At 59.7% G+C, this 21,028-nt stretch overlaps 8 protein-coding genes across 8 annotated transcripts; 5 read left to right on the top strand and 3 right to left on the bottom strand.

Annotated features, from left to right (window-relative positions):
- Window positions 1-39: 39 nt before the first annotated feature.
- EHS24_003879 (uncharacterized protein) lies at window positions 40-519 on the top strand (the record flags this gene model as incomplete). Its single annotated transcript, XM_028619516.1, has 1 exon — window positions 40-519. The coding sequence occupies one exon, from the start codon at window positions 40-42 to the stop codon at window positions 517-519; it is 480 nt and encodes a 159-aa protein (XP_028472089.1).
- Window positions 520-2,705: 2,186 nt separating this feature from the next.
- Window positions 2,706-3,513, bottom strand: EHS24_003878 (uncharacterized protein; the record flags this gene model as incomplete). Its single annotated transcript, XM_028619515.1, has 5 exons — window positions 2,706-2,770; window positions 2,912-2,970; window positions 3,025-3,358; window positions 3,414-3,463; window positions 3,506-3,513. 5 exons carry the CDS (start codon window positions 3,511-3,513, stop codon window positions 2,706-2,708), a joined length of 516 nt encoding a protein of 171 aa, XP_028472088.1.
- A 785-nt stretch (window positions 3,514-4,298) lies between these two features.
- On the top strand, window positions 4,299-8,541 carry EHS24_003877 (uncharacterized protein; the record flags this gene model as incomplete). Its single annotated transcript, XM_028619514.1, has 2 exons — window positions 4,299-4,415; window positions 4,507-8,541. The coding sequence occupies 2 exons, from the start codon at window positions 4,299-4,301 to the stop codon at window positions 8,539-8,541; spliced, it is 4,152 nt and encodes a 1,383-aa protein (XP_028472087.1).
- A 412-nt stretch (window positions 8,542-8,953) lies between these two features.
- EHS24_003876 (uncharacterized protein) lies at window positions 8,954-9,801 on the top strand (the record flags this gene model as incomplete). Its single annotated transcript, XM_028619513.1, has 2 exons — window positions 8,954-9,133; window positions 9,547-9,801. The coding sequence occupies 2 exons, from the start codon at window positions 8,954-8,956 to the stop codon at window positions 9,799-9,801; spliced, it is 435 nt and encodes a 144-aa protein (XP_028472086.1).
- Window positions 9,802-10,145: 344 nt separating this feature from the next.
- EHS24_003875 (uncharacterized protein) lies at window positions 10,146-12,551 on the bottom strand (the record flags this gene model as incomplete). Its single annotated transcript, XM_028619512.1, has 2 exons — window positions 10,146-12,332; window positions 12,390-12,551. 2 exons carry the CDS (start codon window positions 12,549-12,551, stop codon window positions 10,146-10,148), a joined length of 2,349 nt encoding a protein of 782 aa, XP_028472085.1.
- A 1,170-nt stretch (window positions 12,552-13,721) lies between these two features.
- On the top strand, window positions 13,722-15,366 carry EHS24_003874 (uncharacterized protein; the record flags this gene model as incomplete). The annotated part of the gene is made up of 2 exons (XM_028619511.1): window positions 13,722-13,902; window positions 13,970-15,366. 2 exons carry the CDS (start codon window positions 13,722-13,724, stop codon window positions 15,364-15,366), a joined length of 1,578 nt encoding a protein of 525 aa, XP_028472084.1.
- A 1,056-nt stretch (window positions 15,367-16,422) lies between these two features.
- EHS24_003873 (uncharacterized protein) lies at window positions 16,423-17,487 on the top strand (the record flags this gene model as incomplete). Its single annotated transcript, XM_028619510.1, has 3 exons — window positions 16,423-16,886; window positions 16,971-17,148; window positions 17,206-17,487. 3 exons carry the CDS (start codon window positions 16,423-16,425, stop codon window positions 17,485-17,487), a joined length of 924 nt encoding a protein of 307 aa, XP_028472083.1.
- A 1,193-nt stretch (window positions 17,488-18,680) lies between these two features.
- EHS24_003872 (uncharacterized protein) lies at window positions 18,681-20,368 on the bottom strand (the record flags this gene model as incomplete). Its single annotated transcript, XM_028619509.1, has 4 exons — window positions 18,681-19,202; window positions 19,338-19,644; window positions 19,768-20,087; window positions 20,228-20,368. The coding sequence occupies 4 exons, from the start codon at window positions 20,366-20,368 to the stop codon at window positions 18,681-18,683; spliced, it is 1,290 nt and encodes a 429-aa protein (XP_028472082.1).
- Between the last annotated feature and the right edge of the window lie 660 nt (window positions 20,369-21,028).

Below are 21,028 nucleotides of genomic sequence, written 5' to 3'. Positions count from 1 at the left end.
ACCCTCTGCACCCAATCCCCGAAAATCTCGCTGCCCACTATGGTCAAGACCTCGACTGCCACTGGCTGGTCTGCGCTGTTCCTCGCTGCACAAGTGGCACTTTCGCCGGTGGCAGGTTCACCGCTGAATGTGATCGAGACGCCTCTCCTGGAGAGGACCCACTCTGCTGGGCAGAAGCGCGATCACTCACTCACAATGACCTTCTATTCTGAAGCGAACTGCGATGGCACTCCTTTCTTGCTGAGTGACACCGGGTCGTCAGCGGACGCTGGGGAGACCGGTTGCTTCGCTCCGTATGATCCCTCCAATGGTAACCAGAAGTGTGCAAAGGCTGTAAAGGTTTCAATCCACAGTACCTGGTCGGGCACAGGTTATGTCCTCTCCTTGTACCAGTACCCGCAGTGCAACGGGGAAGTACACTCCTTTTACCACGACAATGTTAGCCCCGAGACCTGGCCTGTCTGTTATCCCCTTCCGGATAGCAGCTGCTTCGACAGCACCCGTATCGCCTTTTTCTGAGCTTGACTTCTGAGCTTGACCAAACTATTACAGTAGTAATAAGTAACCATGTGGTTGGATTGGAATGAAATGAACTGAATGATGGAGTGCAGACTGGCATCGACGTGCGACAATAACAGAGAGCGAGTGGGGTCCAGGAAGACTAACTGTGCCCGACCCGCACAAGCCCATTGTCATGCAGAACACGTGTGCAGATATGAGGGATCGCTACTCGTAAGGATTGAGTATAGTTGCCCTTTACTGTACGTGCATACGGAGGGTGGATGTGACAATTAGTGCAATGTCGACAGGCATGCAACCACATCGGGAACGGTTGAGGCGGTGCCGTACAGCTCGTACAGAACGGCATTTTTTTGTGCTTTGGGCCTTTCCCCGTACGTTGATAACGCCTCCAAGTTCTCCGTTCAGCTCGTTGCAATCGCAGGACGCGTCCTCCACTGAGCGCTCTCGCAGCTCTGCGTGTCCGGGTGCAAACCACCCGCAGCATTGCGACTGTGGCAGCTGACAACACACACAACCTATCGCCAAATCTCGGCCGCTCCTGTGTATGTACTTACATACTGTACATACCTATTCGCTCCCTCCAACGTCACATACTGGGTTAGTGACGCTCAGTTCCGGGATTCGGCATGATTTGGCAATTGACTGGTTCCTCAACGACACAGTGCAGTACGTAGTGGCCAAAGCCGACGGATGTCGACTGCTGTTGCTGTTGTGCCGTGTAAGCCAGAAATCTGACCGTCGGCACCCTCTACCCCCTGCTCCGTAGTGCTGTTCCTACTGAGCCTTGACTACCACTGATGCGTTGTTAATGTGATTGGGCACAGTTTGGCGGGATGGTTTGCGTCGAAATGACAAAAAGACGGCTGCCTCCAAATGTACTTTCCCTTCCCTCCCAGTGACCACACCTTCTTGTCGTTCGCCTATTCAGTGTAGGCACTATAGTGGTTCTTGTAAGTGTTCCTCCATGTATCCGGGGACTGACCCCGCTGACAGAGTACAAGGAACTCTTTAGGGGGGGAAATCAACAACCGAACTCTTCGACATCCACTGCCGAGCGATCCCAGTCAAACACGTCAACACCTGCTGCATCATCTCCATCAGATCAGAGCCTGTACCCAGTATGGTCAAGGCCTCGACTGTCTCACTCGCTAAATCGGTCACCGGCTGGTCGACTATGGTGCTTGCCGCGCAAGTGGCACTTTCGCCGGTCACGGCCTCGATGTAACGACTCTGGTCGACAAGCGCTCTGCTCCGCTAGAGAAGCGTGGTTATTCGTTCACGCTGACCTTCTATTCTGAACCGTCCTGCAGCGGCGACGGTTATATTAGGCTTGACGGCGGGAATGGGAACGCTGGGCACTCGAGTTGCTTTGTCCCGTATGACCCCGGCTCGGGTGAGCTGAAGTGTGCCAAGGCCGTAAAGTTCCAACTTTACTCTGGCTGGACAGGAAACGACTTCCATCTCTGGTTGTCAGACCCCGATAACTGTGACGGAGACCTCCTCGACTCGTCTATAGAGGTTGGTCGAAATCGTTGGACTTGTATGGTCTACGACGATTCCTGTGTTAACAGCGCCTTCGCCACCTGGTACTAGTCTGGCGCCAGAAGGGATCAGTAGGAAGTAGTGTGCAAGGGAATGAAAACATGGTGCGTAGCCTGCCATCGACGTTTGACGTGAACAGAAGGGATGCATTCAGCGTGTATGTGTGCAGCCCCCACACGGACGTGGGGCCATTAGCCAATTTTAGAAACCACAGCTCCTCGTCAAGAACCAGTCATGAAGATTGATTATATTTGCATTTAGCACAGTACAACGTCATGTCTGCGTTGTTGCGGTTTTGTCGGCATACAGTGACAAGATAGCTGGTATACAACTTGGTTCTGGGTTTTGTTCGTCTTGTTCGTTATCTTCTCGTGTCAAAGTTGGTCCAACGCCAGGTGACTTCTCAGGCATACCATGGCCTGGGGGGGTTCGAGAACGACCACACAGGTGTGCTGCTTGACACAGACACCATCACCTGTTCGGGCTGGTGGGGTTGGGGTTTGGGCATGTTACGCTGCTGTGACCACCTCAAAGGCTGGGGCCACCCGATCCTCCCCTCGCGCACCTGTGTGCGGGAGTGTACGTGCGCTTGTGGAGGTGGTGGTGGTGTGGGCGGTGGCGGGGGGAAGGACTCGGTCGACTCAAAACACGGCGGGAGGTACATCGAGGACGCGATGTCGAGTCTGGGGCAGGAACGGCTCGGATGCTGGCCTGGTTGGGTCAGCACATGTGCAGCGGGGAACAACGGAGAACGAGAGCAACAGAAGAGAACCAAGTAGAGTGAGTGGCCAGCAATTCCCGGCCGGCTGTTGACACGGCCGAGCATGAGTAAGCCGTCTGTGTGTACCTCTCATCAGACGGACGGAGACAATATGAGGATCACTCGAACCAACGCTAGGCCTGGCACTGGAGTTGGCGTGATCACCTCATCGCTATGTTCCGGTTTTACCTGTGGCTTACAAAACAAAGCACCGACCTCCACCTTTGTGCCGACACGGGCTGGTAGCAAACTTACTGTATGCGGGCAGGTCCGGATCGCTACCGCATTCAGGATGAGCCCGGTTGACAGCAGGCAAGGGGTTGCCTGCTCCACGGCCATAGTCGCCACCGAGACGAGAGTACATGCCATAGCCATACGGGTTGACTTGGACGGGCTGTGGGAGGACAATGTGTTCTGCAACGAGGTCGGCGGTTGAGGCGAAACTTGGCCTGTGGAAGATGGGGAGTGTTGGGTCGTCTGGAGAGGCGTTGCGAGCTTGCTTCTGGGCGTTCCATCGTGCCCTCAAGTAGCGATCTGGCAAAGCGTCAGCGAAACACGACAAACAGGGCGCTGTGTGCCCACAACGCACAAAGCCACATGACCAAGATTACGAGGAAGACTACGAACAGGCCCAATACACTGGTTGTCAGTGTCGTGAGTGTCAGAGGGTGGATGGCTCACTATACCATGGTGGGCTGGTAGGTCCTGCAGACGGGTGGAGACGCTGAGCAGTCGTGAGTGGGGTTTGAAGAGATAAGGTAGTGGCGATGGGGGGGGGGGGGGGGGGGGAAGCGCGCACTCTATTTACATTGCCTTTTCTTGGCCCAACCACCACCCCAATCTCAATGACCCAATGGATCTCATCCTCATGTTCAGTCAATGCATACCCGCAATTGGTTGCATTTTGCTGTGTCACGCTTCAAGTCACGCCTAAGTACCTCAGCCTTTGGGTCAAACCGTGTTTGACTCGAGGGCACGTCATAGCAGCAAGGTTCCTACGCGAAAACAGCGCAGTCCGAGACGGCGAGGGTCTCCTGATCTCATGACCTCGCGCACCACCCACCCAGGCCACCCACACATGCCTCGGATGACGTTGATGACGATGGATCCGGTTTGGGTTACGACATTGCGGTTTCAGGCAGTGCTGCCCCCGCGTGTGACAATGTATAGAGCTTTGATTCAAACAATGACAAAAGAGGCGTTTAATTTATTTACATTTTACCGACAAATAATCCCCTCCGCGCCGCGTAATTACTTTACGTAATATATTTTTTATTTTGGGTGGCGAACACACCTACCGTCACGTGACTGCCAGCCTCAACCCCACCCATGACGACACCGGCCGGGGCCGTCCCACCCCCCCGGTCACCACACACACACACTGCAGCCGCGCAGCCGTTCAAGCGGCGTCTTGGCTCGTCGCTTGCCAGCAACAACCTTCCATCCATTCTACACCACTTCCACAGCTACAACCATGCCGAGTGACCCGCCTCGCCGCGGACAAGGCGTCTGCGCCATGCGCGGAAACTGCGGCAGCGTGTCCCGCTTTGGTGCCCAGCTCCCATGTCCAGACGACGGGGACGCCAGCGAGGTGAGTAGGCATCGGACGAACACGCGACACGGTGGATACGGCCGTTGCCCAGTGTGATATGGGATGGACCTATGGCTAAACGCGTGCTCAGACCGACGACAAACTGGCCACTCTCCTCTCGAGCGTGTGTGGTGCAGCATATCAAGTGCCAGACACAGTATGCTGTACGGCCGAGCAAGTCGAGACCCTTGGGGACCAGCTCGCCCAGGCCGCACCTCTCATTGCCGCGTGCCCGGCGTGCATCAACAACTTTCGCTCGTTCTACTGTGATTTCACCTGCTCGCCTAACCAGAGCACGTTTATGCAAGTAACCCAGACACAGAAGAGCACGACAGGCAAGGATATCGTCAAGGCCGTCGATTACCAGGTCTCGAGCCAGTTTGCCAAGGGATTCTACGACTCGTGCAAGGGCGTCCAGTTTGGCGCGACCAACGGGTTTGCCATGGACCTCATCGGTGGTGGAGCAAAGAACGCGTCGGCTTTTCTCAAGTACATGGGCGACGTTCGACCGGGACTGGGATCGCCCTTCCAAATAGACTTCCCCCTCAGCAAGACGAGCAACTACTCGCGATCTGCTCTCAGCTGTTCAGACACGGGCATCGACTCGCGATGCGCCTGTGCCGACTGTCCCTCAGTGTGCCCGAGTCTCCCGTACCTCCCTCCACCAAACACCGAAGGGTGTCGCGTCGGCAGAGTCAGCTGCCTGACCTTTTCGCTCCTTATCGTCTACGGTGCCGCCCTCGCCGCCGTCTTGCTCTACTACTCGCTCCGCCAAGCCAAGCGTATCCACCAGCGCCGCTACGAGCGGGTAGCGCTCACCGACCCACCCCAGTCGCCTACCACCACGGGTGTGCAGGGTATGGTTGGCCACGGACAAAATGACGACGACTCGGGTCCAAGTGGATCTATCCATTTCCGTCTCGGCCGTGGCGCGTCCTTGCTCGACCCTATGGAGCACCTCCAGCCCAAGCAGAGTCAGATCAACGCCCTTCTGCGACGCTTCTTCTACCGCTTGGGCTTGGCATGTGCACGCTTCCCGATTCAGACGTTTGTGATTGCAGGCGTCGTCGTTGCCCTGCTCAACGTTGGATGGCACTGGTTCCAGGTCGAGACGGACCCCGTACGACTATGGGTGTCACCGTCCAGCGCCGCCGCCGAGGAGAAGGCGTATTTCGACGACAACTTTGGTCCATTTTACCGCACAGAGCAAATCTTTATCACAGCTGCACACAACCTCTCCCCGCTCTCGTACGACACTCTCGAGTGGGTGCTCCATGTCGAGCAACAGATTCGTGACTTGCGTTCAGCCAAGGGAGTAGCGCTTGAGGATGTGTGCTTTGCTCCCTCGGGTCCCGGAACAGCCTGTGTCGTCCAATCTGTCTCGGCATGGCTTGGCGACGATATGAGCCAGTGGGGAGAGAAATGGACAGACCGGATCAAGCAGTGTGCCACCAGCCCCGGCGAGTGTCTGCCGGAATTCGGGCAACCGATCGACCCCAAGTTGATTCTCGGCGGTGTCAAAAAGGATGACTGGGTCAACGCCAAGGCCCTGGTCATAACCTACGTTGTGGACAATTACAACGCTGAGGCCAAGGTCAAAAAGGTCGAGGACTGGGAGAAGATCCTTGACCGATTCCTCTCCGAACTCAAACACCCAGACCTCAAGGTCTCCTACTCGACGGGTATCAGCCTCGAAAAGGAGTTGAACAAGAGCGCAAACACCGACGTCAGGATTGTTGTCCTCTCGTACCTCGTCATGTTCCTATACGTCTCCCTCACCCTAGGCGGCGGCCAGGTTCCCAAGAAGGATGTCGCCAAGGCTTTCAAACGTCTCTACAAGTTGCTCCAGTTCTGTGCGTATGCTGTTGGACTCCGTGCCCACCGTCCTGGAGGCAAGATAATGGACACGGTCAAGGCCCTCCCGCGCATCTTCATGGTCAACTCCAAGTTTGGCCTGGGCCTGTTTGGGATTGTCATTGTCCTCGTCGCCGTCTCGTCCAGTGTTGGCCTGTTCTCCCTCTTGGGCGTGCGGGTAACCCTCATCATCGCCGAGGTTATCCCTTTCCTCGTCCTTGCGGTTGGTGTTGACAATGTCTTCATCCTTGTCCACGAGCTTGATCGCCAGAACCTCATGCACGCCGCGCCACCCGAGACGGGCGACCATTCGGACTCTGACTCGGAGCATTCCGCTGAGCACCATGGTGGACACCACGGCCATGGTCATGGTCATGGACAAGCTGGCCACGGTCACAGCCACAGTCATCACGCCGATACCACAACCACCCAACCATCGCCCCACCCGTCCCCTCAGGTTGCCGCCCCCGACAACCACTCAGACACATCCACCCACGACCAACACAGCTCGTTGCTCCCACCCGAGGAGCGTGTTGCCCGAGCTGTCGCACGTATGGGCCCGTCCATCCTCCTGTCCTCGACCACTGAGGTGGTTGCGTTTGCCCTTGGTGCTCTGGTCCCAATGCCTGCTGTGCGCAACTTTGCCATCTACGCCGCGGGCAGTGTCCTCATCGGTGCCATCCTCCAGTGCACTGTCTTTGTCAGTGCCATGGTGCTCGACATTAAACGTGCCGAGGCTAGCCGCCTGGACTGCTTCCCTTGCATCCGTCTGCAGAAGAAGATTCGTCTCGAGGACGAAGGACCTGGACCTGTCGAGAGCCTCCTTACAACCTTTGTGCGCAAATGGTACGCGCCGACGCTCCTGAAGAAGGAAGTCAAGCACGGTGTGCTCGCGGCATTTGGTGGCATGCTCCTCCTTGCCATCATTGGCATGCAGAAGATCACTCTCGGTCTCGACCAGCGCCTCGCCCTGCCACCCGACTCGAACCTCATTCCTTACTTCAACGACGTGGACAAGTACCTCGACGTCGGCCCGCCAGTCTACTTTGTCGTCAAAGATGGCAACACTACGGAGCGATATGGCCAGCAAGAGCTATGTGGACGGTTTACCACCTGTAATGAGCTCTCAGTCGCCAACACGCTTGAAGCGGAACGCAAGCGGCCTGAGACATCGTTTATTGCCAACCCGCCAGCGGCATGGATTGACGATTTCCTCATGTGGACCAACCCTTTGTTTGAGAGCTGCTGCCGCGTGAGGAGGCGCGACCCGTCCGTCTTCTGCCGCCCGCGCGACTCGGACCGTCTCTGCCGCCCATGCTACGAGGGCCAGGAGTGGGACACGACCATGGCTGGTCTGCCACAGGGAGAGGACTTTGAGCGGTACCTCGGCCAGTGGCTTCAGAGCCCCGCAGACGACAACTGTCCCCTGGGAGGTCTGCAGGGTTACTCGCACGCGGTAAAGACCAAAAAGTCGGACGGATCAGTCAAGACGTCCCACTTCCGTACCTTCCACACGCCCCTCCGTGCGCAGAACGAGTTTATCAACGCTCTCGCCTCGGCACGCCGCATCGCTGCCGACATTAGCCACAACACGGGTCTCGACGTGTTCCCATACTCGCTCTTTTACGTCTTCTTCGACCAGTACTCGTACATCGCGTCCATGTCCGTCAAGGTCCTGTCTGCGGCTCTACTCGCCGTGATGGGTATCACCTCGCTCCTCCTTGGATCGTGGAAGACAGGCGCCACGGTCACGTTCACCTGCGCACTGATCGTCGTCAACGTCATGGGCGTGATGGGATACTGGAGCATCTCGCTCAACGCCATTTCGCTGGTCAACCTCGTCATTTCGCTTGGTATCGCTGTCGAGTTTTGTTCACACCTCGCTAGGGCGTTTATGGGTGCCGGCTCTGGTCTTTCGTACGACAAGGTCGACGCGCGAAAGGACAGGGACGAGCGGGCATGGACCGCGCTGGTCGATGTGGGACCGTCCATCTTCTCGGGCATCACCATGACCAAGCTCGTCGGCATCTCCGTCTTGGCACTCACAAAGTCCAAGTTGCTTGAGACGTACTACTTCCGCATGTGGCTCACCCTCATCATCACTGGCGCGTTGCACGGCCTCGTCTTCCTCCCCGTCCTGCTGAGCTATACCGGCGGACAGGGATACTCGCTCGAGGACACGGACGAGGACTGGGTCACGTCCCAGATGCGCCGGCCGGGAGACTATGAGAGTGCGCCGTTTGCGGACGACGACTCGATGATGGATTATTAAGGCTTAGAACTACATTTTATCTTTGCATGGGAGTTTAGAGGAAGCGGAAGGGTGTGTATATGAATCGTTTGTCAAGTGGGTGAAATGTGGCATGGGCTTGGGGGAGAGTGCGAGCAGTCGAGAAGAGTGGACGTGGTGCTGTCTCTAACGACCGACGGTGGGTAGCACATGCATGACATGGATAGATGCTGCTCTGGTCTCTAGACCGTCCCACTAGCTCCTCAGCATATCACCATGGCGAGGGAGTGGCAGACCACAGTCGACAACAACGTATCCTCGCCGCTCACCCGATTTCGCTTCCGTCCGCCGATCCCACTGATGACGTCCGATCAAACAAACATTTTGGACCCACCACCAACCTCTTCCATCCACCACACCATCAACACCCAACCAACCAAGCCACTCACGAGCCATGGCCTCCCGTTCCCGCTCGACCACGACCGACCCCACCGAGCCCGGCACCGGCGCCGCCACGCCCTCGGGCACGCCGCTCCGCCGTCCTCCTCCCTTGCCGGCTGTCAAGGGCACGATTGGGGGTATCGAGAGCCAGAGTCCCCGGCTGGCGTTTTCGCCCGCAGGAAGTGCAAGTGTGGTGAGTGGCGTCTCTGGAGTGTGCTGTTTGTGCTAGAAGAGGGCGTGGAAGGGAGATGAACGGAGCTGGAGTCGGGGGAGCTGTTGGCAGAGGTTGGTGACGGTGGATCGGGTGTACGGCCTGGCCTGTTGGGTGCGCTTAGCGGGCTTCTCACCCATACAATGAGCTCGGCCACGTCCTTCACCGCCCAACCTGGCATGGACAGCGCTTGATGACTGTGGACGAGGCGATGGGTAGGCAAGCTGCGTAACACCTGTGCTATGGCAGCGTGATCAACCGTGACCCTTGTCCATCTTTCCGCGTGGCCTGCTGCAGGTAATGCCATGTTATCCACCAGCAGGCGCAGCTGCCTCCCCCTGCTGCATCTCCCCAGCCCCCCCCCCCCCCCCACCCTCAACTCAGCTAACACCCAGCCCCAGATCCGCGCCTCGGAACCGCTCTCGCCCGCGCCATCCACGGCCAGGGACGCCTCCCCGCTCGCGTCGGCCACCACGGTCCGCGGCCACTCGTCCACCCCGAGCACAGCGACTGCCCCAGCGACAGCCATGACGTTTGAGCCCGTGCAGACCGCGCCCGTGCTCGTGTTCAAGGCCGACCCGCGCATGCGGACGTGTTTTGACGGGTTGCCCGAAGGTGGCGACGAGGTCAAGGCAGTGTTTGGCATCTAGACGGCGACCATCCTGGAGAACTGCACGGCAGTGGAGAGAGGTAGAACGAGACCCATGGCGTCTACGCGCGCCGCGACATGTATTTTAGTAGACGTGCATGGCTGGACGTGGAGGGGTCATTGACTTGAGACTGACTTGGACTTGAGAGACTCTTAACTGGCGACTGACTGTACCGCCAACACGTCTAACCATAACTACCCTGCTTCCCTCTGGCTTCTTTGCAACACATACATTGTCCTCCATTTAGAGACTATATAGGCCAATGAGCCGCAGCTATATAATAAACACCATTCTCCACCTCAGAACCCGTCCAGCAGGCCTGGTAACCGAGTCATTTCTCTCTTTTAAGCCTTGGGGTCGGCAAAGGGGTTCTCGTCGTCGGTGTTGACGACACGGAGACGCGACATGCCGTTGGACGAGCGCGCGGTGCCCGAGGTGGAGATACCGAGGGCGTTCTGGCTGGAACGGCGGTTCGAGGGGCCAGGAGCCATGTCGGTGGGGGGACCCGAGACACGGCGCATGTTGCCGCTCGAGACACGGCGCGAAGTGCCGGCCAGGTGGCGCGCGCTGCCAGTCGAGGTGATGCGGTTACCGGTGTTGGACTTGATCATGGGCGAGTTGGAAAAGGCAAGAGGGGGCAGGCTGGGAGCCGGGCCGGGAGGGGCAGACTCGACAGACGCGTGAGACGAGTTCGAGCGGACGGGCGAGGCAGGAGCAACCGAGTGGTAGGTCGTCGAGGGGGACACGGTGTGGTTGTGCGAGCGAAGAGTGGCGGACGGCGAGAGCGAACGGAAGGCAGGACGCGAGTTGAGCGACTGCTCGAGCATGTTCCAGTCATTGTCCTCCACACCGGCGGCATCGGCACCAGCCTCGGCGACACGGCTCTCGGTAACCAGCGAGGCCTGACCGTCGTAGCGCGGGCTACCGAGACGGGGGCTGTCGCTGACGTTGACGAGCTCGCCAGTGACGGGCTCCTGGGGCGGCATCTCGACGGGGTAAATGGTCGACGCAATAGGCATGCCCATGGCCATGGGGAACGGGATCTCGGGGTTGGGCGAGCCAGGAGCCTGGAACGAGTCGCGGGGCTGGGTAGCACGGCGGGGCTGGTAGACGCGAGGGGGGAGGTCGGTGTAGTTGGCGTCGCGACGCTCAGCGTCGACACGGCCAAGACCAAAGTCGATCTCCTCCCAGTTCATGCCCTTCTCCTGCAGCTCGGCAGGGCTGACCTGAGCCATCTGCTGCTCGTGAATGGTGCCGTCGTCGCCGACACCGTGGGTGGGCGACGAGCGACGGAAGACGGTGAAGATGGCGTTGCGCATCGACGAGACGTAGCTTCCCTGGCTGCTCTCCTTTTCGTTGGCGTCACGGCCAAAGGGGTAGAGGGCACCACGGCCACGGCCACGGCCATCGACGCGGGTAAAGTCGCCATTGTCCTCCTGGGTGGAGAAGGAAAAGTGCGAGGCGAGACGGCGCTTGCGGCTGTTGCGCTGGTGGCGACGGAAGAACCAGACGAGAAGGGGGATGATGATCAGGAGACCAATGACAGTGGGGACAACAGCAGCGGTGACCGTCGACTTGTTGCTCTTGGAGGTGTGGTCCGAAGCCGAGGTGACGGTGTACTGCGTGAGCATGTCGCTCGACCAGGTCGAGGTCCAGGCCCAGTTGGTGGACGACGCGTCACGCATGTCGAGGTACTGCTGGTTGGTGGTAGGGCTGCCGGTGGAGCTGCGACCAAAGGCAGTGACCATGACACCCGAGGGAGTAATGACCGAGGTGTGGTACGAGACGGCGGCCGACGAACCGGGCTGCATGTTGGAAGGGGTCGACCACTTCCACGAGCTAGTGTCGAGGACAGCAACAAGGTTGGAAGCCGAAAAGTCGGACGACGCGGTCGAGTTCTGGACGGAACCACCGTACATGACAAGGACGTTGCGCCAAGGGTGAGCCACAAGGGTGGCGCCGAGACGACCAGAGGGGACGTCACCGGTAACCTTCTGAGACTTCCAGCCACCAGACGACGTCCAGACGCCAATGGTACCGGGAGACACGAGGTCGCCATCGGCATCCTGGCCACCGACGAGGTACACAGTACCGTTCGAGTTGGCGAGGGCAAAGTCCGAGATGGCAAGGTCGGTTCCGGTGAGGCCCGAGGGGAGGCTCGAGGTGGTAGCCGCAGTCGACGACGCCGGGAGGTCGATGAGGTCCGAAGCCGAGTAGGCCGACGAGCCCGAGGAGCAGACGTACTTGTCGGCGAGGCCACCAACGAGCATCATCTCACCCTCGGACGAGCTGGAGCTGACAACAGTGGCAGCGGCACCGTGACGACGGGTAAAGCCCGAGGGGCTGGCGGAAGTCCAGGTCGAGCCCGAAATGTCGAGCGAGTGGATGACGGCGTCGGACGAACACGACGAGGTCATGCCACCGGCAACGACGAGCTTGGAGCCATCCGACGAGAGTGCCATCGAGGCGAACGCGTGAGCCGGAAGGCCAGAGTCGGGACCCGAGCTCCAGGCAGGGGACGACGTGTTGAGCTGCGCGATGGGTCAGATATGCGAAGCAACAGCAACCACTCTGCGTGAAGGACTTACGGGAAGAACGATAACCTCGTTGGTGATAGCGCCGCTGGCAACCTCGCCACCGACGACGTACATGGCGTGGGCCGAGTCGACATACATGGCTTGGTGACCCCAGCGAGCGGCGGGGGATGCGGCATGCGCAGTGGGAAGGTTGGAGAGGAGGAGGAAGAGCATCTTGGTGTAGAAGGGAGCTTTTCTTCCCGGGAGGGTGATAGGTTATACGTGTTCCTCGTCAAGAGGGGTTGGGGGAGGGGGGAGGAGAACAAGTCACAAGTGCCACTGGGGCCACTGATGCACAAGCGAGGATGGGGAGGGGTGGGTGGATGGGATGGGATGGATGCTGACCAGCAGCAGGAAGACGTGGAGACTGGATGAGTGGGTGGAAGAGAAAGAGAGAGAAAGAAAGCAGACGGGTCATATGGGAGAAATGGCTGCGGGGGGGGAGGCTGGGTGCACGGCCAACGAGCGTGGGCGCGGCGGGGGGCAGCGAGCGCTAGGGAGAAGGCGAGATGAGCGTTTGCTTGTCCTCCCTGTCATGCATTTGCTGTTCCCTGTGGGCCTGTGTCCTGTGTCTGCATAAGAGCTGCACAAGAGCACCCACCCAAGCTGCATGCTGGAGCCGTCATTACAGCTGCAGGGTCGCCATTGACAGAGCCAACGACGCCATGGTCTGATATACGCCGTCGTTTGTGTCACCATGTTGCCCAGCCATCTTTGTACTTTCCTGACTGAATCGCAGCCGTGACATTAATGCAAGCGGGAGCCCAGGCATGCCAGGCAGCTGGGCAGCTGGGCAGACCTTCAGGGGGGACAAGGCCATCTGGACCGCAGCGCAACCCGGCGCCAGCGGCCAGCGGGCACACCACCAAAACACCCCGACGACGGGGACAAAAGAAAAAACAGTCGCGTCACATGATCGGGCCCAACCGCAAGATAATTTTGAGTTTATTTATTTTAATTAATCCCATTTCCCGCGGCGAGACCCACCCGGGATCAAATTATCACGTGGCTCTGCGTCAGCTCCCAGCCGTTCCTTGTGCTTTCCCACGGTGTGCTTGCACATCAAAAGTTCAATGGCGGCCAGAGTGTGGTACAATCACCCTCCGACGACCACCCCCGTGTAACAACGACACTATTTCTCCTCTCCCTCCCGTCGACACCTCCTCTCTCCATCTTGCAAACAAGTCTCTCCCACCCTTGTTGGACACCTCCCTCCTCTGTTTCTACAACCCCCCAAAAAGACCATCCACCCAGGTCCCCTTTCCTTCCTCACTCCACAACACACACACACTCTCTCTCCCTACCTTCCCTCCCCCCCACCCCACCAACACACTCGCCACCACTATGTCTACCGAAGCTGCTGTTGCTCCCAAGGTTGAGGAGTCCGTCGCCGCTGTTGAGGCTGTCGCCGCTCCCGAGGCCGTCGCTGTCCCCAAGGTCGAGGTTGACGCCGAGGGCGTCCCCGTCGTCGAGGGCAAGACCGCCGAGGAGGTCAAGTCCGAGCTCGAGAAGGCTGTTACCCAGGGTGAGTCGGGCTGCTACTGCAAGACAGAGGCAGACGCAATGAACTGACTCTTTCTCTCCTCTTCCAGTCTCGTTCTACTTCTCCGACTCGAACCTCCCCACCGACCAGTTCTTCTTCTCCCTCACTGCCTGCAACGCTGAGGGTTGGGTCCCCATCAAGACCATCCTCACCTTCAAGCGCATGAGGGATTTCAAGCCCCTCGGCGTCCAGGTCATTGCCCACGGTATCCGCGAGGTCAACAAGACCCAGGGCGACGACGCTCTCCTCGCTGTTTCGGAGGACGGCGAGAACGTCCGCCGCTCGCGCCCCCTCGAGCCCAACACCACCATCTGGGAGCGTTCGGCCTACGTCAAGGGCTTTGGCGAGGGCGACAAGGAGTCCAACGTCCAGGAGCTTATCGAGGAGTACTTTAAGCAGTTTGGCAAGATCAACGCCGTCCGCAAGCGTCGTGGTGACCTGCCTGTCCCCAAGGGCAAGCCCGCCGCTGCCGGCAAGGGCAAGGGCGAGTTCAAGGGCTCTGTCTTTATCGAGTTTGCGTACGAGGCCGACCTGAAGAAGTTCATTGCCCTCGAGGAGATTCCCAAGTTTGGCGACGAGGAGATGCTCAAGATGACCAAGGACGCCTACGTCCGCATGAAGGCCAAGGAGAAGGGTATCGACGAGTCGGAGATCCAGAAGGGTGGCTCTGGCAAGCCCCGCGTCGGCAACAAGTTCAACGCGTTCCGCGAGATGGCCAAGGCCAACGCTGGCGGCAGCATGCAGCTCGCCAAGATTCCCGCCACCGTCGACGTTGTTGGCACCCCGGCCACCAACACCCGCAACAGCTCCAAGCGCCACCGCGAGGACGACGGCGAGGAGCGTGCTTCCAAGATCAAGAAGGACGAGCCCCTCACCATCGAGTACAAGGGTGTCACCCTCGAGGTCGACACCACCACCGGCAAGGTCCTTGACCCCAGCAAGATCCCCTTCGAGGCCGGTTCGGCCATCAAGTTCTCTGCCCCCGGTGACGGTGCCGACTGGAAGCTCCTCAAGCAGGCCGTCACCGACGCCGGTCTCACCTCGCCCTTCATGGCCTTCCCCCCCGGCACCAAGGCCGGCCAGGTCTCCAAGTACGAGGGCGCTGCCGTCACCGACGCCGAGTTTGCCCAGATCCAGGCCGCCAACATCACCTACGGTGGCCAGCCCGTCACCTTTGAGCGCATGAACGACGACGAGACCCGCGAGTTCTGGACCGTCCGCGCCAACTTCCAGGGCGGCGTTGCCGTCAAGCAGCGCGCCGCCGGCGGCTCGGATAAGCCCCGCTTCGGCGGTGGCCGTGGCGGCGGCCGCGGCGGTCGTGGTCGTGGCGGTGCGAGGGGTCGTGGTGGCCAGCGTGGCCGCGGCGGCAACCGTGACCGCGGCTCGAGGGATACCGGCGCCAGCTCGGGTCTCCCCCCTACCGTCGGTGCCGTCAAGAGCGAGTAGACGGCGATGATGATGAGGCGTTTTATGCGTTTTATGTAGAGAGGAGAGAGTGAGAGAGAGAGAGACTGGGCCATACGACAGTTCTGTTCACGCGCGCTTGTGATGCGAGTTCATGTGCTATTATAGAATTGTCGGGGCGGGTACTGATGCGACAGGTAGCGGCTGACCGCTTTTGCGTTTGCTACTCGCGCAACTCTGTTGCCAGTCAACAGGTGGCCGACTGTGGCCCAGCCCGTGTAAATTTCCACCGACCAGCATACGGACGCCTTCGGGTATCAGTGTCACGTCAACGACGCCGTCAACAACGAGACCGACCCCCACGAGATCCTTCCTGCGCCACGTTTTGCCATACACTGATGAGACACACTCCACGGAAGCACGGAAGGGCGGAATCACCACCAGGTGCCACCAACGGGCTGGCGTGTGCGACAATAATGTGTAGGCAAGTGGAGCATCTATGGATCTGTGTGTGTGGGAGACAACTGCAGAGTGATTGCTCGAATGAACAGGATGACTGGTACCCCGTGGACGACCTCAAACCAGGAGCAAAACCCCGCTCTACAGTTTCTTGCAGCTTCTCACCCAAACCTTGTTAGCGTTTTGTGGTGGCGCTTTTGTTGAGTGATCATCCCCCGATCTGTGCGCATCACTACTAACCTTTTACTCCATTGTCCCACCCTTCCCCCTCACACTCACTGCCCCCCCTTGCACCCCCAATCACTGATCCGACTGATGGGTCGTCCCCAAGGGGAGCACAGAGGAAGCATGTGATGGGGGGGAGGGGGGAAGATGAGAAGCATGGCCCAGTTCTCAGACCCTTGATGGAGACCAAACACCGCACCGTGTATGTGAATGCGACAAAAGTGGCCGCGCGCCATTGCCATCACCCGGTAGCGAGTCGGGAAAGAAGATTAGGCTGCAGGTGATGGCCTCCCCCCGGGATGCATCTCCCATCAAACTGACTTCATCTCGACAAACAACGTACATCTACGTCCTAGCTCGCCACCGCTGTGTCATCACCACCACCGCACCTCCACCCACGTAACCACCTCGGCCATGGCCACTTTTGCCAGTCCCTATGGCTACCCCTACGGCCAGCCCCTCTACTACACCAAACGCTCGTGGCTCGACCGGTTCCGCGACGGCCCACCAGCCATCTTCCCGACCGAGGGCCTCCCGGCGGTCCCGGACGGCGTGCAGATCGGCGACGTCGTGTACGACTTTGACGAGCCGTGGCGCAACGAGTCCAACTCGCCCGACCCGCACGAACAGGTCATGAGCCTCGGCCACCTCGACAGGCCGGTGTACTACGACTACCTGGACAAACCGGACCGGCGCGAGTGGGACGACGCGATCAAGGGCTACAACAAGTGGGTCAAGGCGGCGCAGAGCTACGAGAAGCGCCGGGCCAAGCGCGGCTCGGCGTACAACCGCAAACGCGACAGGCTCGAGCAGGAGGCGGACATCCGGGAGCGGAAGGAGCGCGGACGCGGATACAAGGAGTATGAAAAGGCGTGGGAGTGAGTCGGAGTGGGTGTGGTGGTGGTGACGCTTATCGGGTGACATGACATGACATGGCATGACGCTGACGCTGACGCGCCCAGCGCATACAACAAGCAATGCTCCGACTGGCGCAAGAAGGGCCACGACACGACGCGCAACCCCGACGCTGCAGGTGCGGGCCAGTACTACACCACGCAGCCGGGGTACTGGGGCCTGCAGCAGCCATACACGGATGTGTACTGGAACCGACATCCGGCAACGTCGCACACCATGGCCATTGTGAGTCGTGGGAGTGAGACGAGGAGGATGTGCCGAAGCACACGAGTGATGCGCAAGGCACGCTGGTTTGAGTCAACAGAGAAGAAGGTGTGGGTATGGCTTTTGGGGTCGTTTGCGCGCGTCGGCAGAGTGGCGCCGCCACCGGCCGTGGTCGTCGTCGCCGCTGTGGCGGGGAGGCGTGCAGTGCAGGCTTGGGAAGATCCCAAGACACGCCGCGCCACCCTCCAGTGTCCGCAGTGTCCGCGTCAGCCTCCGCATGCCCATGCGAGTGCCCGATTTGTAATCGCCCCGGTGGTGGCGACTGGGCGACAACGACAGAGTGGACGCAGGGGAGACTGATTCTTTCCCAGGCAATGCACCGCGACAACGTCCACACCGACATGACCGACATTGCGCTGCACGGCCGCTATCCGACGTATGGTCCGCGGTACGGTGCCATACTGATGTGAGGACGGGGCGGGCAGGCCATCACGACCACGACGACGACCCAGCCCACCATCAGTGAGAGATATAGCCTGTACAGCGATACCCAGACATAATGAAGGCACATACGAATGTATCAATCACTCAGTCATGCCCGCCATGCCGCTGAGACGGTGTTTGTGTGTTTGTGCTTCTTCCTGTATCACGGCGGCCCGGGTGGTCAGTGGCGAGTGGTCCCTTTGTCTCGAAGATCGAGAAACGCACGGGCAGTGGCGCTACAACAATAAAACAATAAAACTTTTATTTCGATTCACGAGTTCTGTTTGTACATTTGCGTCGCCTGGTGATGCTTCTCATAGTTTCACGTTTCACTGCTGCCATGCATGAGAGAACAAAGCACTCATTTGTGTGGTGGGTAACGAGAACACTGGTAGTATCGCGGTCCTCCAAGGCCATCCAAGTAGAGGTGCTCAACGTTAACAACGTTAACATGCTACAACGGTTGTTGCGAAATATTTATTGCTTTATTTCTTTCTCTTTCTTTCATTCCGAAGTCTTGGGACTTGGATCTGGGGCTGTTTCCAACAATAGCACATCTCAAAGCATTACAGCTGTCACAAAGGACAAGCCTTATACAATACATCGCAAGCGGCGCGCACTGTGTTGCCGAGGGTGCGAGCCTTTGTCCGACAGGTTGTCAGACAGATTGTCAGGAGCCTTCAACCCTCACAAGCTACTGACTGACTGACTGGCACCTCCCAACCTGGCTGGACAACTCGTCGTCCCGCTGTTTCCCTTCTGTAGCGCTGCCTATCCTAAGAATGTCTCGTCCATTCGCGGCGCTGACAGTAAGCCTTGCAGATGAGATACGAGCTGGACGCCGGTGCGGCAGAGACATTCCGGCTGCAATGCGACCATTGCTGTATTCGTGTCAGACTGTCTCCTCGAGAAACACGGCTCTTCCGACTCCCCTCTACTCAGCGCAACGACCCGACCCCGACCCCGGCGTCTCTGTTCGCAGGGAGACCATGCATACATCGGCCGCTTCTTACAATACCCCATCCATTTCTCTAACCCCCCCCTCTCTCCCGGCGCTCAACCAGCGCCGCTCAGAGCTTTGCGCCTGCGGCCCTGTCATCGTCATTCTTCATGACCTCGTACGCCGCCTTGCCGAAGAAGTCGAACGGCGCGCGCGTCGGGCGCGCGCTCGCGCTGCTCGCCTGTCCGAGGGCCGCGCGCGCCGAGATGCCCTGCGCAATGATCGCGAGGCGGAAGAGCATCCACGCGCGCACCCACTCCATGTGCGCAATGGGCCACACCCACGGCTCGCGGGCCTGTGCGCCGCCCGACGCGATCGAGTGGAAGAGGTTGCCAGAGTTCATGCCCTGCGCCCACCACGACTCGAGCTCGTGCGCCTGCGGAATGCCCGTCGTAGAGGACGGAACGCCGCGGATGCCCTTGGCGAGGTTGCCGCCGCCGCCCTCGGCCGCGAGGGCGGCGAGCTGCGCGGGCGTCACGGGCGGGATGGACCATGCGAGCAGCAGGTTGCCGAGGTCGGCCAGCGGCGAGCCGAGCGTGCACAGCTCCCAGTCGAGGATGCCGATGACGCGGTTCTCGGTCGGGTGGAAGATCTGGGCGGGGTCAGGACGAGCGCGGGCAGGCGGGCGGGCGGCCATTGGAGTGAGTATAGGCAGTGGCATCAAGAGGACGCCATGGTCGTCCTTCTTCCCAATGACAGGCTGCGTGCCCGCTTCTCCAGTACTCACCAAATTGTCCAGCTTGTAGTCTCCGTGAACCACACTGGCGCCATGGGCCTGCTCGCCGCCGGCCGATTTGGCCCCCGACTCGAAATACGGCTGGAGCTCCTTTGTGCCCCAGATATCGCCGACGATGCCGTCCGGCAGCGTCTTGCACGGGGTGGCCGACTGCGCCTTGCTGACCTTGAGCAGCGAGTTGACCTGGCGCGGGAAGTAGGGCTTGACGAGCGGGTCGGGCGCAAACGACAGCGGCAGGCGCAGCGCCTCGACGGGGACGGTGGAGAGGAGGGTGAGTGTCTTGACGGCCGAGCGCCAGCTGGGTCGTGTTAGCGGGGGATGAGGGGAGGGGAGGGGAGAGAGGTGAGTCGTGCTGTAGATGTGTGCACCTGCACCAACCTGCCACTCCGACCTTACGCCCACCTTCATCTTCCTTACTCACCACTCATACCGGTCCTTCTCCGACAGGTCTGGCACCTCGATATCCGTAAAGATCCTGCCCTTGATAAACTCCATGACGTAGAACGGCGCGTCGGCGACACTGGGGTCCATGCACAAGGTATACACCTGCGGGACGGGCACCTTGCGGTCCTGCGCGTCGGCCGGCAGCGTCGCGTTAAACTTGTTAAAGGCCTCGAGGATGATGTACTCGCGGTCGACGCGGTGCGCCGTCTTGGACAGGAGCTTGCCGATGGGCGCGCGGCGCAGGACGTAGTTGCGCGACGGGGTCTGCAGGAAGTAGGTCGGGTTGGACTGACCGAACTGGGAGAGGAAATGTGTCAGCGGGGGATGTGGGATGTGGGAGTGGTTGCGGTTGTCGTCACGGGCATGCGATCGTGTGACCACGGGCGGTGACACGGCTGCAGGCCCACTGCGACGAGGCGAACGCTGGCGACACTCACGCCAAACTGCTTGATGGTGAGGGGACCCTTGAAGCCCTCGACCTCCTTCTCGAGGTATGGCAGGAGACGGTCCTGGGCAATGGGGGCGCGGACCTCGCCGACGACCGTGCCGTCGCGGGGCCGGGGGGGAGCAGGCGACATGGCGATGGGGCAAGTGGTGGTGTAAGAGACGGAGGGGGGGAGAGGGAGAGGAAGATGGATAGAGTGTGTGAGAGAGTGACAGTGAAGCAGCAGCAGTAGAAGAGGTCGACGGACGGACGACGATGGAGATGAGATGAATGCATCGAGTGGGCGTTTTGGGACCCCCGGCAACGAGAGGACGGACTTGGCCGGTTGGGCCCGGCTATGGCGGGTGCGGGTATGTCCGCCCCAGGATGCACTCTCAGACACTCGTCGGCAGCTGCTTCTGGCCTGCAAGAGTGGGTGGGATACATGGGTATACATGGGTGTGTGCCTGCCAGCCTGGACGTCTTGTCTGCGGTATACATGGCCCGCAGGCCGCCGTACCGCCGTCGTCCACCGAAACACTCGACGTGTATGCTGGGGGCGGGCAGGAGAGTAACCGGCGGCGATTCACAGATCACAGAGTGCAACCCCTCATCGCATGCAACGGTACAACACAGTCTCGCCCCCAACGTCTCTGTGCCCGTAAGCGGTCGCCGAACCACATCGGAGTGCAACGAACGCTCCAGAGCCTGGCATGCATGGCATGCCTGCACGGTCGCCGGACAGCGGCGCAGGGTCCAGGTGCCGAGGTGTCGGCGCCGTGGCGCGAGTAACCGGTGTGTGTCCCCCATCGTG

This window comes from Apiotrichum porosum, assembly GCF_003942205.1.
Source record: "Apiotrichum porosum strain DSM 27194 chromosome Unknown scaffold_19, whole genome shotgun sequence".
In the NCBI taxonomy this organism is placed as follows: domain Eukaryota; kingdom Fungi; phylum Basidiomycota; class Tremellomycetes; order Trichosporonales; family Trichosporonaceae; genus Apiotrichum; species Apiotrichum porosum.
This window is presented reverse-complemented; position numbering and strand designations above follow the sequence as displayed.